Source organism: Muntiacus reevesi, chromosome 6, assembly GCF_963930625.1.
Source record: "Muntiacus reevesi chromosome 6, mMunRee1.1, whole genome shotgun sequence".
NCBI classification, from domain to species: Eukaryota; Metazoa; Chordata; class Mammalia; order Artiodactyla; family Cervidae; genus Muntiacus; species Muntiacus reevesi.
This window is the reverse complement of record NC_089254.1, coordinates 95,762,658-95,775,400: the sequence shown is the minus strand read 5'-3', so window position 1 is coordinate 95,775,400 and position 12,743 is coordinate 95,762,658. Positions and strand designations below refer to the sequence as shown.

The following is a 12,743-nucleotide window of genomic DNA, read 5'->3' as shown; positions in this document are numbered from 1 at the left end:
TATCCACAGTCTTATAGGAATACCCCATGGCTAAGTATTTTCAGAATACTAATCTTTGTTTTTGTGTCTGGTGGCTCAGATGTAAAAAGTCTACCTTCAATGCAGGACATCTGGTTCGGGAAGATCCCCTGGAGAAGGAAATGGTAACCCATTCCAGTATTCTTGCCTGGAGAATTCCATGGAACAGAGGAGCCTGGCGGGCTAGAGTCCATGTGGTTGCAAAGAGTTGAACATGATTGAGTAATCAACACTTTCACTTTCTTTGACGTGCCGTTTACACCTGTGCTATATTTTCATTCCAAACTCATCTCTGTGTGGTGACCTGGTTTGTTGCCAACTCCGAGCCAGGTGATGGTTTAAAAACTCTTAAGTAGAAAGTCTTATGTTTTGGATACACTGGGAAAGAAAGATTGACGTTCATTTGTGGGTGATCCTCTCTAAAAAATAGTAGACCAAGATAGGTGGCACCCCAATATTCATCTGATCTATCTTTAGGAAGGATTCTGCAAAATGGATAGTCTATTGATCTACCCCATTCCAGGTGGGGAAATGATACAGATGTTCCAAGGAAGGGCCAAGAAAGAAAGCCATGGGTGCTATCAAGATAAAGCCATGAGATGAAAAAAAAAAAAAACACCAATATTTTTAGAGGCCTTTTAAAAAAGTAGAGACAGGACAATATTACTCAAATGAAAAAAGATATCATGTTTGGAAGAGCTTATAGATTTAGAGCATCTCAGATTTCATAGAAGCTGCCAAGAAAATGCATGTATCGAAAATGTACGGCAAAGAATATTACCACATCATAAAGGCTGAACTAGTCATGACGCCCATCATCTCAGTTCTAGCTTTAATGATTAAAAACAATAAAACATCACAGGCAGTGGCATATTTCTTGAAGACTTTCACCTTCGTAACCAGGACACGCTTGTGCTCTCTTATCATTACTATGTTGCTGGTAGAAAACTGGGCACATTTTTCAGTGTCCTTAAGCCTTGTGACTCATCAGCTGAAAGATCAGAGGCCTTGAGGGGAAACTTGCTGATGGAAGGCAATCTACACAACTGTCTTTGTGTTTCTCAGCGGTTCCTCGTGTCTTGATGACGACACAGTCTAAGAGCAATATTGTCCAGGACAGTAGCTGTACTCGGTGTGTACTTCATGTCTCATCCCCTTGGATTCTTGATATCTGCATACACTAATCTTATGATTCATTCGGAGATGCTATAAGTATATTTAAGCAGATCATTTCATATTTCCTTTTTCTTGAAAATGTCCCTTCCCAGAGGAGAATAAACCTATCCCCTAGCGGACCTTAGAGACATTCCCGAAGCTGACGATCTTAAAACACAGATTTTTTTTTTAACTTTGTTGTTTTTTTGTTAAGAATTCAAGTGACTTTTGCTTTGAGATCTATAACATGGCTATGGAATTTTCAGTATAAATATATTTTACCAGTTAAACTATATAATTCCCATCTGAAAGCGATGTCTTAATTTCCTAAGAAGTGTTAGTCACTCAGTCATGTCTGACTCTTTGCAGCCCCATGGTAGCAAAGTAGCCCACCAGGCTCCTTTGTCCGTGGGATTATCCAGGCAAGAATACTGGAGGGGGTTAGCCATTCCCTTCTCCAGGGGATCTTTTCCGACCCAGAGATGGAACCTGGGTCTCCCGAATTACGAGCAGATTCTTTACCATCTGAGCCGCCAGGAAAGCTTTTATTTTCAGTTTCCCATGTGTACCCTCACTTGAGAAGTCTTGCCTTCATTTGAAAGGAAAGGAAAGAAAAGTATGATTATTCAACTAAGTGGGGTTAACTTTGGGAAGGGGACTTTTACTGGCACATGTTCAAATTAAAATTCATAGAAAAGTGTATCAAAGTGGCTAAAAGGCAAAACTCTTCCACAAAGCAGATATTTGAAGGGATGAATAAATGAATGGGTTCCTTCTTAATGCAGTTTTAATTGTGAGTCACCTCCTTTTAATCCTTCCCCACCCCTCACCCCCGAGTGCAGTGGTGATACAGTAGGGAAAGCCTGCAGGTTTTTTTCTATAATTTAATAATTCAAAGATCTGGGTAAACCTTTGCACTTGTCCTCTGCTGTGGTCTTCTAGCTCTTTTTTGACTGTTGTGTTTCTTCTTTGAGTTTCTGTTCAGACTGTTTCCTTCCCTTGTTTCTTCCTTCCTCCCCTTATTCCATCTGTTGATCTCTTGGCAAAGCATTAAGTTTTTACCTGCTTCTTGCCATTATCCTTTTAGTGCAGATTCCGCCTGTGTTTTACCTGCCAGAAGACCCTGTCCTGCTCCTCTTAGGGTAGTTTTGTGTAGACGTCCTGCTGGTCCCCTTTTGTTCATAACTCACATTTGTATGGGGCTAGTTCTTTTTAGAACTACTAGCTTGGGATGAATAATTTGGGATAGAAGGCTGGTGGGTTTCTGGAAACTTTGAGTCTCTAGTCTTCATACTCTTTCTTAGCAGCACTCTCCCCTGGGGTTTGCTAATGCCCCTGAATGGCTCAGAGCTGAGAGCTTTGTTTGGTCAGCCTTGTCTCCTCATTTAAGATGGACACATTCTGTCTCCTTGAATGTGGTCCAACTTTACTAGACTTAGTAGCTCTTCATATCTAATAATTCTGGTTTAGGGAAGTCTTCTAGTTTAACCAAAGATGATGCTTTCTTTTCTGTTTCTCATTGTCCCTGTTATTTTCCATGGACTTCAAAATGAATTGAAGAGCAGACAGATGTGGAGGTTCTGCAATACTAGTCTATAGCTTGTCTTCTGACTTTATTCTCACTGTTTTGTGATCTGCTGTCCACAGCTGCACGATCAAAAGCGCAGATGAGAAGCTGTGACTTCTCTTCTTCAGAACTTTGCTCTGTGTAGCTTAGAACCTAAATGACAAGCTCTTCAAACTGGCCCTTCAGCCTCTGTATGAAGCACCCCTCCCTCTTGTGGCTCTAGACCTAATGTTTATGACTGCTTTACATGCGAGCAACACTAAGCTGCTTGTATATCAGATCACGTTTTGAGGTTTCCTATCTTAATCCTTTATCATATGCCTGTAGCCTCCACCTGAAATAATTCTTTTTTTCTTACTTACCTAATAGGCTTCTGCTTATCCTTCAAAGCCCAAATCATCGTTTGTAAATTTTTTCATGATGGCCATTCTGACCAGTGTGAGTCAACTATCTCATTGTGGTTTTGATTTGCATTTCTCTAATAATTGGTGATATTCAGCATCTGTTCATGTGTCTCCTAGCCATCTGGATATCTTCTTTGAAGAAATGTCTGTTTAGGTCTTTTGCTCATTTTTTGATTGTATTATTTATTTTTTTGATATTGAGCTGCATGAGATGTTTGTATATTTTGCAGATGTGGGTGAACCTGGAGTCTGCTATACAGATTGAAGTAAGTCAGAAAGAAAAACAAATAATCATATATTAACACATATATCTGGAAGTTAGAAAAATGGTACTGATGAACCTATTTGCAGAGCAACAGTAGAGAGGCATACATGTAGAGAACGGACTTGGGGATACAAGGTGGAGACAGGGGAGGCTAGAAAGAGTTGAGAGAGTAGCATTGAAACATATACATTCAGTTCAGTTGCTCAGTCATGTCTGACTCTTTGCGACCCCAAGGACTACAGCACACCAGACTTCCCTATCCATCACCACCTCCCAGAGTTTACTCAAACTCATGTCCATTGAGTCAGTGATGCCATCTAACCATCTCATCCTCTGTCATCCCCTTCTGCTGCCTTCATTCTTTCCCAGCGTCAGGGTTTTTTCCAATGAGTCAGTGCTTCACATCAGGTGGCCAAAGTGTTGGAGTTTCAGCTTCAACATCAGTCCTTCCAATGAGTATTCAGAACTGATTTCCTTTAGGATGGACTGGTTGGATCTCCTTGCAGTCCAAGGGACTCTCAAGAGTCTCCTCCAACACCACAGTTCAAAAGCATCAATTCTTTGGTGCTCAGCTTTCTTTATAGTCCAACTCTCACATCCATACATGACCACTGGAAAAACCATAGCCTTGACTACACAGACCTGTGTTGGCAAAGTAATGTCTCTGCTTTTTAATATGCTGTCTAGGTTGGTCATAACTTTCCTTCCAAGGAATAAGCGTCTTTTAATTTCATGGCTGCAGTCACCATCTGCAGTGATTTTGGAGCCCCCAAAAATAAAGTCTTTCACTGTTTCCACTGTCTCCCCATCTGTTTGCCATGAAGTAATGGGACCAGATGCCATGATCTTAGTTTTCTGAATGTTGAGTTTTAAGCCAACTTTTTCACTCTCCTCTTTCACTTTCATCAAGAGGCTCTTTAGCTTTCTGCCATAAGAGTGGTGTCATCTGCCTATCTGAGGTTATTGATATTTCTCCCAGCAATCTTGATTCCAGCTTATGCTTCATCCAGCCCAGTGTTTCTCATGATGTTCTCTGCATATAAGTTAAATAAGCAGGGTGACAATATACAGCCTTGATGTACTCCTTTTTCTATTTGGAACCAGTCTGTTGTTCTATATCCAGTTTAGCTGTTGCTTCCTGACCTGCATATAGATTTCTCAGGAGGCAGGTAAGGTGGTCTGGAATTCCTATCTCTTTCAGAATTTTTCAGTTTGTGGTGATCCACACAGTCAAAGGCTTTGGCATAGTCAATAAAGCAGAAATAGATGTTTTTCTGGAACTCTCTTGATTTTTCATTGTTCCAACGGATGTTGGCAATTTGATCTCTGGTTCCTCTGCCTTTTCTAAATCCAGCTTGAACATCTGGAAGTTCACAGTTCATGTATTGCTGAAGCCTGGCTTGGAGAATTTTGAGCATTACTTTACTAGCATGTGAGATGAGTGCAATTGTGCGGTAGTTTGAGCATTCTTTGGGATTGCCTTTCTTTGGGATTGGGATGAAAACTGACCGTTTCCAGTCCTGTGGCCACTGCTGAGTTTTCCACACCTGCTAGCACTACGTGTACATTACCATATGTAAGACAGATAACTGGCAGGAATCTGCTGTATTGCACAGGGAGCCCAGCTCAGTGCTTGTGATGAGCTGTGGGGGTGGGTTGAGGGGTGGAGGGAGACTCAAGAGGCAAGGGATGTCTGTATATTTAAGCTGATTATTTCATTGTACAGCAGAAACCAGAACACAATTTTAAAGCAATTATATGCCAACTAAAAACAAAAAAAGCCCAGCTCAGACAGTTCTTGAGTTTTGAAGCCTTCTTTTACTTTTTTGAAAGAGCATTGGTCTTCCTCTCTTCTGTGCTCTTTACTCATGCAAGTTTTGATGATTGCATTTTTTTCATTATAATTGTTTGGTTAGATATTTTCCTCCTACACTAGATTATGTGTTCCTTGAAATTGATGTCTTGTTTCTTTTTCAATCTACATCACTTTTAGGGCCTGGTGCTTAAGAGGGTCTCAAGTAACAGCAGTTATTATTCAGGTTCAAATCATTATAAATGGAAAGGTTCAGATCTGAATAATCATTATTCCAGGTTAATAAAGTAGGTGAAAGATTTTTAAATGCTGGACTTGAATTTCTGTTTTCACTGTCTTTGCTGGATTTGAATGGAATGTAAATAAACATGTGAAATAACACCAAACCAAACAGAATCAAGTATAAAGATCCTGCTATTGTTCAGTCACTGAGTCGTATCTGACTCTTTTGTGACCCTGTTGACCGTAGCCCACCAGGCTCCTCTGTCCATGGGATTTCTCAGGAAAGAACACTAGAGTGGGTTGCCATTTCCTTCTCCAGGGGATTTACCCGACCCAGGACTCTAACCTGCAATTCCTGCATTGGCAGGCAGATTCTCTGCCCCTGAGCCACCAGGGAAGCCCATCATAAAAGAAACTAGTGGTGAGGAAAAAAGTGAGGAGGCAAACTCTAAATCCTGGAGCTATTTAAGCGCCAGTAAGGCTGTAGTCTGCATTAAAAGAGTAGATGCTTTCTCCAGGATAAAGTGTGTGTGGAGGAGAAATGAGTAGGCTGGGACAAAACTGCAAGTCTTTCAGGTGCAACTGGAGGAAAAGCAGTGAGCTTTCTTGCCTTCCTGTGTTGTCAGGTTAAGGAAGGTTATCTCTTCCTGGGATTCAACCTCTCTGTTTTAAAAATAACTGTGTATACTGCTGATTTCATGGTATTTCTTCTCTCCTGAGCTAAGTTCCATAAAACTTTTTATGCCCATTTCTAGCAATAATGGATGATGTGCCTGTCTCAGTGGAATAATTTAGTGACTCGCTCCGGTGAAAGGTGAAATACTGAGTGAAGATTGAAATACTCCATATGTCTTAAAATTCCACAAACCTAGGCGTGTGGGAGACATTCCACACAGAAACTCAACATGACTAATCCTTAGAAAACAGTCTGAAATTGATCGTTCTTCCCCGCTGCCTGGACATACCGCAGAAGGCATCCCCCTGGGGCTCTCGTGGAGCCATCTGGAATTTTTCAGGTTTAATATTAGTTCTTTGCTTCTACAGAAAGGCAGCAAAAACCCTTCCTCCCGAGTCTTCCACCTGAGACATCTAGTGATCCATCCATCCGCATGGATTTTCCTTTATCCCTATAACTCTGTGAGAAATTAATTGTGAACCATCCAACACAGGCTTTTGCTTACTTCTCATCAGAAAACAAACACCAGGACTGAAGATGTTTCCTTGTTACTAGCTCTTTTTTATGTCCTGGGCAGCTTTAAAAAATTCTCCAGTTTCTTTTTTCCTTTTTAATTTTTATTTTGTGCTGGAGTGGTGTCGATTAATGATGTTGTGTTAGTTTCAGGAATGCAACAAAGTGATTGATGTACATACACATACGTCAGTTCTTTTTCAAATTCCTTTCCCATTTAGGTTGGTACAGAATATTGAGCAGAGTGCCCTGCGCTATACAGTAGGTCCTTGTTGGTTATGTTTTAAATATAGCAGTGTGTACATGTCAATCCTGTTGCTCCTTTGTTCAGGTCCCTCTGGTCCTTTATTGGATGGTAGACATTTCTGGGTTGGAGGTGGAACCTGGAGAGTGCTCACATTGTCACTAATTTGGAGCTTCAGATCACTCCCTGGGTCCTTCCTTCCTAGCTGACCTAGGAGCTGGCAGACTTGAAGGTAGTGTGCAGGTGATATGATTTTTGAGGAGTTCCAGAACGTGTCTGAGTCCAAACTCAAGTGTATGGTGCTGAAATTAATGCAATTTAATACATTTTAATCAGGGATCCTCTGTGTTCTAAATAAGACATGGTCCTAGTTTCCAAGGAGCTCACAGCCTAGTGGAGCTTCTCTGGTGGCTCAGGGGTAAAGAATCTGCCTGCCAAGCAGGAGATACAGATTCGATCCCTGGGTCGGGAAGAAGGGATCTCCTTCCTGGGGAAGGAAATTGCACCCCACTCCAGTATTCTTGCCTGGGCAATCCCATGGACAGAGGAGCCTGGTGGGCTGCAGTCATTGGGGTTGCAAAGAGTTGGACACGACTGAGTGGCTAAACCACCACCGTCACACAGCTTAGTGAGAAGGCTGGGGTGTGAAAGTATGGAACAGGGGGAGGACAGGTCAGCTCCACCCGGGGAGGCCCAGCGGCGTTTCTCAAGCAGATGCCACAGAGATGATTTAGTGTGGTGGAAGGGTCTCTCCCTGTGTCTGCCTCCCAGATGCCAACTTTCTCTCCACCAGACCTTGGGACCCTCTGTAGCCTTCACATGCAAATGTCTACTTGAAGAGACTGCTGAGGTTGAAATAATTTCACACTTTGCCACCCAGTGAAAGTTAAGGCTGTCTCACCATTACTCCTGTGTCTGTATACTGTACTGTTTGTTTACGTAATGGACAAAAATATTTCTGATCAGTAGATAAAATAAAATGGTATTGGGCATCCCAAAGTAGCTAAAATTGTCCTTCAACCACTATGTCCCAATTGAATCATTCTTGCCTCAATGTTTGCATACTGTCTCATAAACATTATATTGTTATTGTTGTTCAGTCGCTAAGTCGTGTCTGATGCTCTGCAACTCCATAGACTGCAGCATGCCAGGCTTCCCTGTCTTTCACTGTCTCCCGGAGTTTGCTCAAACTCATGTCACTGAGTCGGTGATGCCATCCAATCATCTCATCCTCTGTGACCCCTTTCTCCTCTAGCCCTCAATCTTTACCAACATCAGAGTCTTTTCCAATGAGTTGGCTCTTTGCATCAGTGGCCGAAGTATTGGAGCTTTATCATCAACCTTGCAATGAATATTTAGGGTTGATTTTATTTATGATTGACTGATTTGATCTCCTTGCTGTCCAAAGGACTCTCCAGAGTCTTCTCCAGCACCACAGTTCGAAAGCACCACAGTTCTTCGATGCTTAGTCCAACTCTCACATCTGTACATGACTACTGGAAAAACCATAGCTTTGACTGGTTTTGTATAGAGGTTTGTATAGACCTCTGTTGGCAAAGTGATGTTTCTGCTTTTTAATATGCTGTCTAGGTTTAGTTGTATTATGACTGCATATAAATATTAATTATTTAAGTTTGGTAGCTTTATTACCAAACTCACACATTAGCCTTTGGTCATCTTCCTGCTATGGGCTCGAGCAGGCCCATCATTTAGGGGAGAGGACCCCTCCCTCCTGGTTTCTCGCCTCTCGCTTCAAACTTCCAACACCTCTGAAGACAGTATTATACGTCTGTTTCTCCCAAGTAAAGCATGAGTTGGTAGTCAAGACAGTATCTTTCAAGCTTGACAGGAATTCACCCACAAGGTTGTGTCTGTATTGCCCCAAGTAACTCAATCAGTAGTCAGCTGAGAAAGAAAAGAAGGTTTTTATTGTGAAAAGGGTTGATGTGTTCCATTGGTATCTTTTTGCATCTTTATTCTCTTTAATGTTACTTTATTTTTGTTTTTTGGCCATGCTCTGTGGCATGTGGGATCTTAGTTCCCTGACCAGAGTTGGTGCCCACACCCCCTGCATTGGAATCAAGGAGTCTTAATAACTGGATCACCAGGGAAGTCCTATCCGTTGGTATCTTAATGTTGTAATTAGACCTGAGCCTCAAATGATAGGTAAAAGTCACCAATTTGTAAAAGTTCTATGGGACCCCAGTGGTTGCCCTCTTGTCTGATCCTGATTCTGACAGGTTTAGAAACATAAAGCCAGCATACAAAGTGTCTATGTCATATCACTCAAACATTAAATTCCACGAAGAGTGGAAGCAAAAACCAGTAATGATTAGGGAACATCATTGCTTTTTACTTTGGTTTCATTTTTTATTGTCCAAGTAGATTTCTTTTTACTGATAGACACTTAATCTAGGGCTTATTTACATCCCTGGCATTTTCTCTGGAGAGCTGGCCTTGGGCACCAGTGACATCGCAAGGATTTTGTCCATCATCACATTTCTATGAGTTCTTTTTTTGTGTGTGATAAATCCAGACAGTTTGACTAAGTTTGTTTCAGTCTTACATCAACATGCTGACAGACTGTTTTTTTAGTTTTATGTATTTCTGTAGTTTTGGCTGCTCTGGGTCTTCACTGATGCACGTGGACTTTCCGTAGTCGCAGTTCATGGGCTTCCCATCGTGGTGGCTTCGTTTGTTGCAGGACACAGACTCTGGGCATGCAGGCTTCAGTAGTTGCAGTATGCAGGCTCAGTTGCTCTGTGGCATGTGGGATCTCCCCAGATCAGGGATCAAACTCATGTCTACTGCATTACCAGGTGGATTCTTAACCACCACAGGGAGGTCCCACTAATAGACTCTTTTAGTAACATCTACCACTTAACTAATCCAGGTAAGCTTTGGAAGTTACTCACTGGAATATACCATACAACCAATGCATTAATTATACCATCTACTGTATTGAATTTCTGTTTAATTGAATTTTTGTGGTGTAATTTCTACAATATTATTCTTGATCATTGTACTTAGAATTATCAGTATCACTTGCAAAAGATTTATCATGCTTATTGTCTCATTTTAGGTCACCAGTCTCTTCAGAAGATCACGGTAAGAATCTGTCTTACTTATACTAATTCAAACGTGAAAGTTGAGCTGTGGCCCTTGCATTTCATTGTCAGCAGAATCATTTAAGAAAATGTCTTTAAGATGTTTGTCTTGTGTTTTTTTAAGTGCCAATTATGAAGTGCTTTTAAAAACTTAATTCACCCTTGCTAAATTTGGTATCTTGTACTATCTTCAGATCTGTTACAAATTTTTGTTTGACAAATATTGCAAAGTTTAATGTATTCTGATTTCTGTCCCATCTCCGGATATAGTTAACCCTTGACCCATGCGGGGATTAGGAGCACCAATCCTCCACACAGTCAGAAATTTGTGTGTTACTTAGAGTTGGTCCTTCGTGTCTGATCTCTCCATTTTCTTGAATTCAACCAGCTGTGATTCCTATAGTGCTATAGTTTTTACTATTGAAATTAATTGCTCACACAAGTGGACCTGAGCAGGTCAAACTCATGTTGTTCAAGTGTCAACTGTACTTTTTGTGACTTTGGGCTAGTCATGTGACTTCTCTGAGTCACAGATTTCACCTTTAAAATGGGGGTTGTAGTAGATATTTCCTAAAGTCCCTTCCAAATGGGACATTGAGATGTGTGGAGGATATCATGAGTCTGATATGAGGCTGAGTGTTGGTTGTCTGAGTTGTTACACAGTTAAGATGAGTTATTTACATTTTAAGAGACAACTGTCTTATTCAAAGGAAAATATGTATAGTTTTGTCTCAGCTAGGCTTTGAAGTTGTGTGTATATTCAATCAGTCAGTCAAAAATGTTTATTAAGTGTTTACAGTGGGTCAGTTACATGATCATGTTATACAGGTATGCTGTACGGGCCTGTATGCAGGGACAAGATGATGAGTGACACACAGCTTTCTCCCTCAAGGATGTTTTTGGGTATGGAGTTGGTGGAATGCCACATACCTACTGCTATACAAAACAAAATGCAATTCATGTTATAAAAGAGGGGTAAACCAGGACTGTAAGAGTACCATGGATGTTCTACTTCATGCTCTCCCTAATTCAGCTAAGGCACCATTGTTTATTTAGGCAATCAAGTTAAAAAATAAAAGACATGTAAAGACATGTTTTAAGTTTTCCTCTTCACCCTCTCTTTTCTACCTGGTCACTAAATTCTGCCAACCCTATTTTTTATACTACTTTTTTCTCTGTTTCCTTTTTTATTCCCATTCCTTTTGTGTAGGGTCTCTCCATGTCTTACTTGGACCTTTAAAACTGTCTTCTAACTAATAGCCATTCCTCTAGAATTCCTTCTTTTATTTCACTTTTTAACTGCCTATCACCAAAACTGATAAGGGCAAAAATCTACTCCCATTGCCTGTGGGATGAAATCTTTTCAATAGACAATAGTTGTATTCTTCTTTCCAATACTGAACTTAAACATGAGCTAGAAAGTCCTAAACGATGGAATCTGTCTTCCTCTCCTGCTTATTGTTTCTTTGGGCATCTTTTCCCTTCTCTCTATGCTCTAGCCATGTGGTACTATGTATAATTTCTCAAACTCACCATATTTATCATGTTTCCCACTTTTATCCAGACTGTTCTGACCAAAGTCCGTCCTCCTTTTTGTCAAAGATAGTTTATATTTGTCAATCATCCATCCTCCATGAGAGCTTTCTGCCCTGCTTAACATTGCAATGCACATTTTTCTTTATGCTAGAATTTGACTGAAAAATTTGATGCTTGATTTACCTGTCTTCCCTGCTAGACTGTGGGCTCTTTGATAAAGATCCCAACAAATAGCAAACATTCAAAAGATGTTTATTAATTGAATATACTGATGAGAGAGGGGGAAGTTTTTAAGCAGAACTGTTCTGCTGCCATATCATAACGTCTCTCCCTGTATTGGAATAAAGTTGTGTCATGTTTTATGAAAAATCATAGGGCAGTTATGTTCAGGCCTATTAAGCCAAGTATCGACCTTAATGACTGTTAAGTCAAGTATGACCTACTGTTGTATGCTATTTTGTCCATCAGTGTTGGTATGACTGGGTTTTTTTAGTTGCATATTTAGGAGTCCTTGGATTTCAGGTTCATATGATAAACGAGAAACTTATGTTCAGTATTTACTTTTTGAACTAGGGTTTACTGTAATGAACTTTGTTTGCATTTGCCCTCTTCTCTGTATAAGAACTTATTCCCTATTCCAGAATAAAAGGGAGTGGGACTTTCAAATTCCATTTCTATAGTCCATAGTCCACTGGGAATTCTTAAGGATTATGAGCTATCAGTGAGCCCTGCCCGTATCCTGGGGAACCCTGAAAGGTGATGACTACCAGAAGAGTCTTATTCAGTATTAACAGCACTTCAGAATCTTATTTTGAAAATGGGTGTATGTGAGCAGTTAAAGAAACATTATCCAAACTTAGGGTTTTTCCATCCTCATGGTTTCAAAACATTTATTACATGTCATGCCTCTTAGTTTGATTCTGCAACTTCCAAAAGTGATTCAAATAAGTAATATAAATTTACAATGATGATGTAACTAGTCTCATCTGATTTTCATCTTCTGGCCCATGTATCCATGGAAAAATACTCTTTTCCTATATCACCAAGATTTTCTACTAGTACCTAAGATGTGTTTTCTTATGTTTTTAAGTGTTCATGTTTGCTGTGGTTTGCATAAAACATTAAAAATCATGTCATCAATCTGCGTTTGTGTATAATAATAACACTACAATATACTTGGAAGAGAAGTAATAAATACTAATTTTACTTTCTCAAAGTTATGG

General features: G+C 40.3%; 1 protein-coding gene across 2 annotated transcripts in view; it reads left to right on the top strand.

Annotated features, from left to right (window-relative positions):
- DGKI (diacylglycerol kinase iota) overlaps positions 1–12,743 on the top strand; it is a 491,181-nt gene that overhangs the window by 419,222 nt on the left and 59,216 nt on the right. For both annotated transcript variants that reach the window (XM_065938788.1, XM_065938787.1), the window contains one exon: positions 9,960–9,985. In XM_065938788.1, coding sequence (XP_065794860.1) covers positions 9,960–9,985 — 26 coding nt within the window. The remainder of the gene's footprint in view (positions 1–9,959; positions 9,986–12,743) is intronic.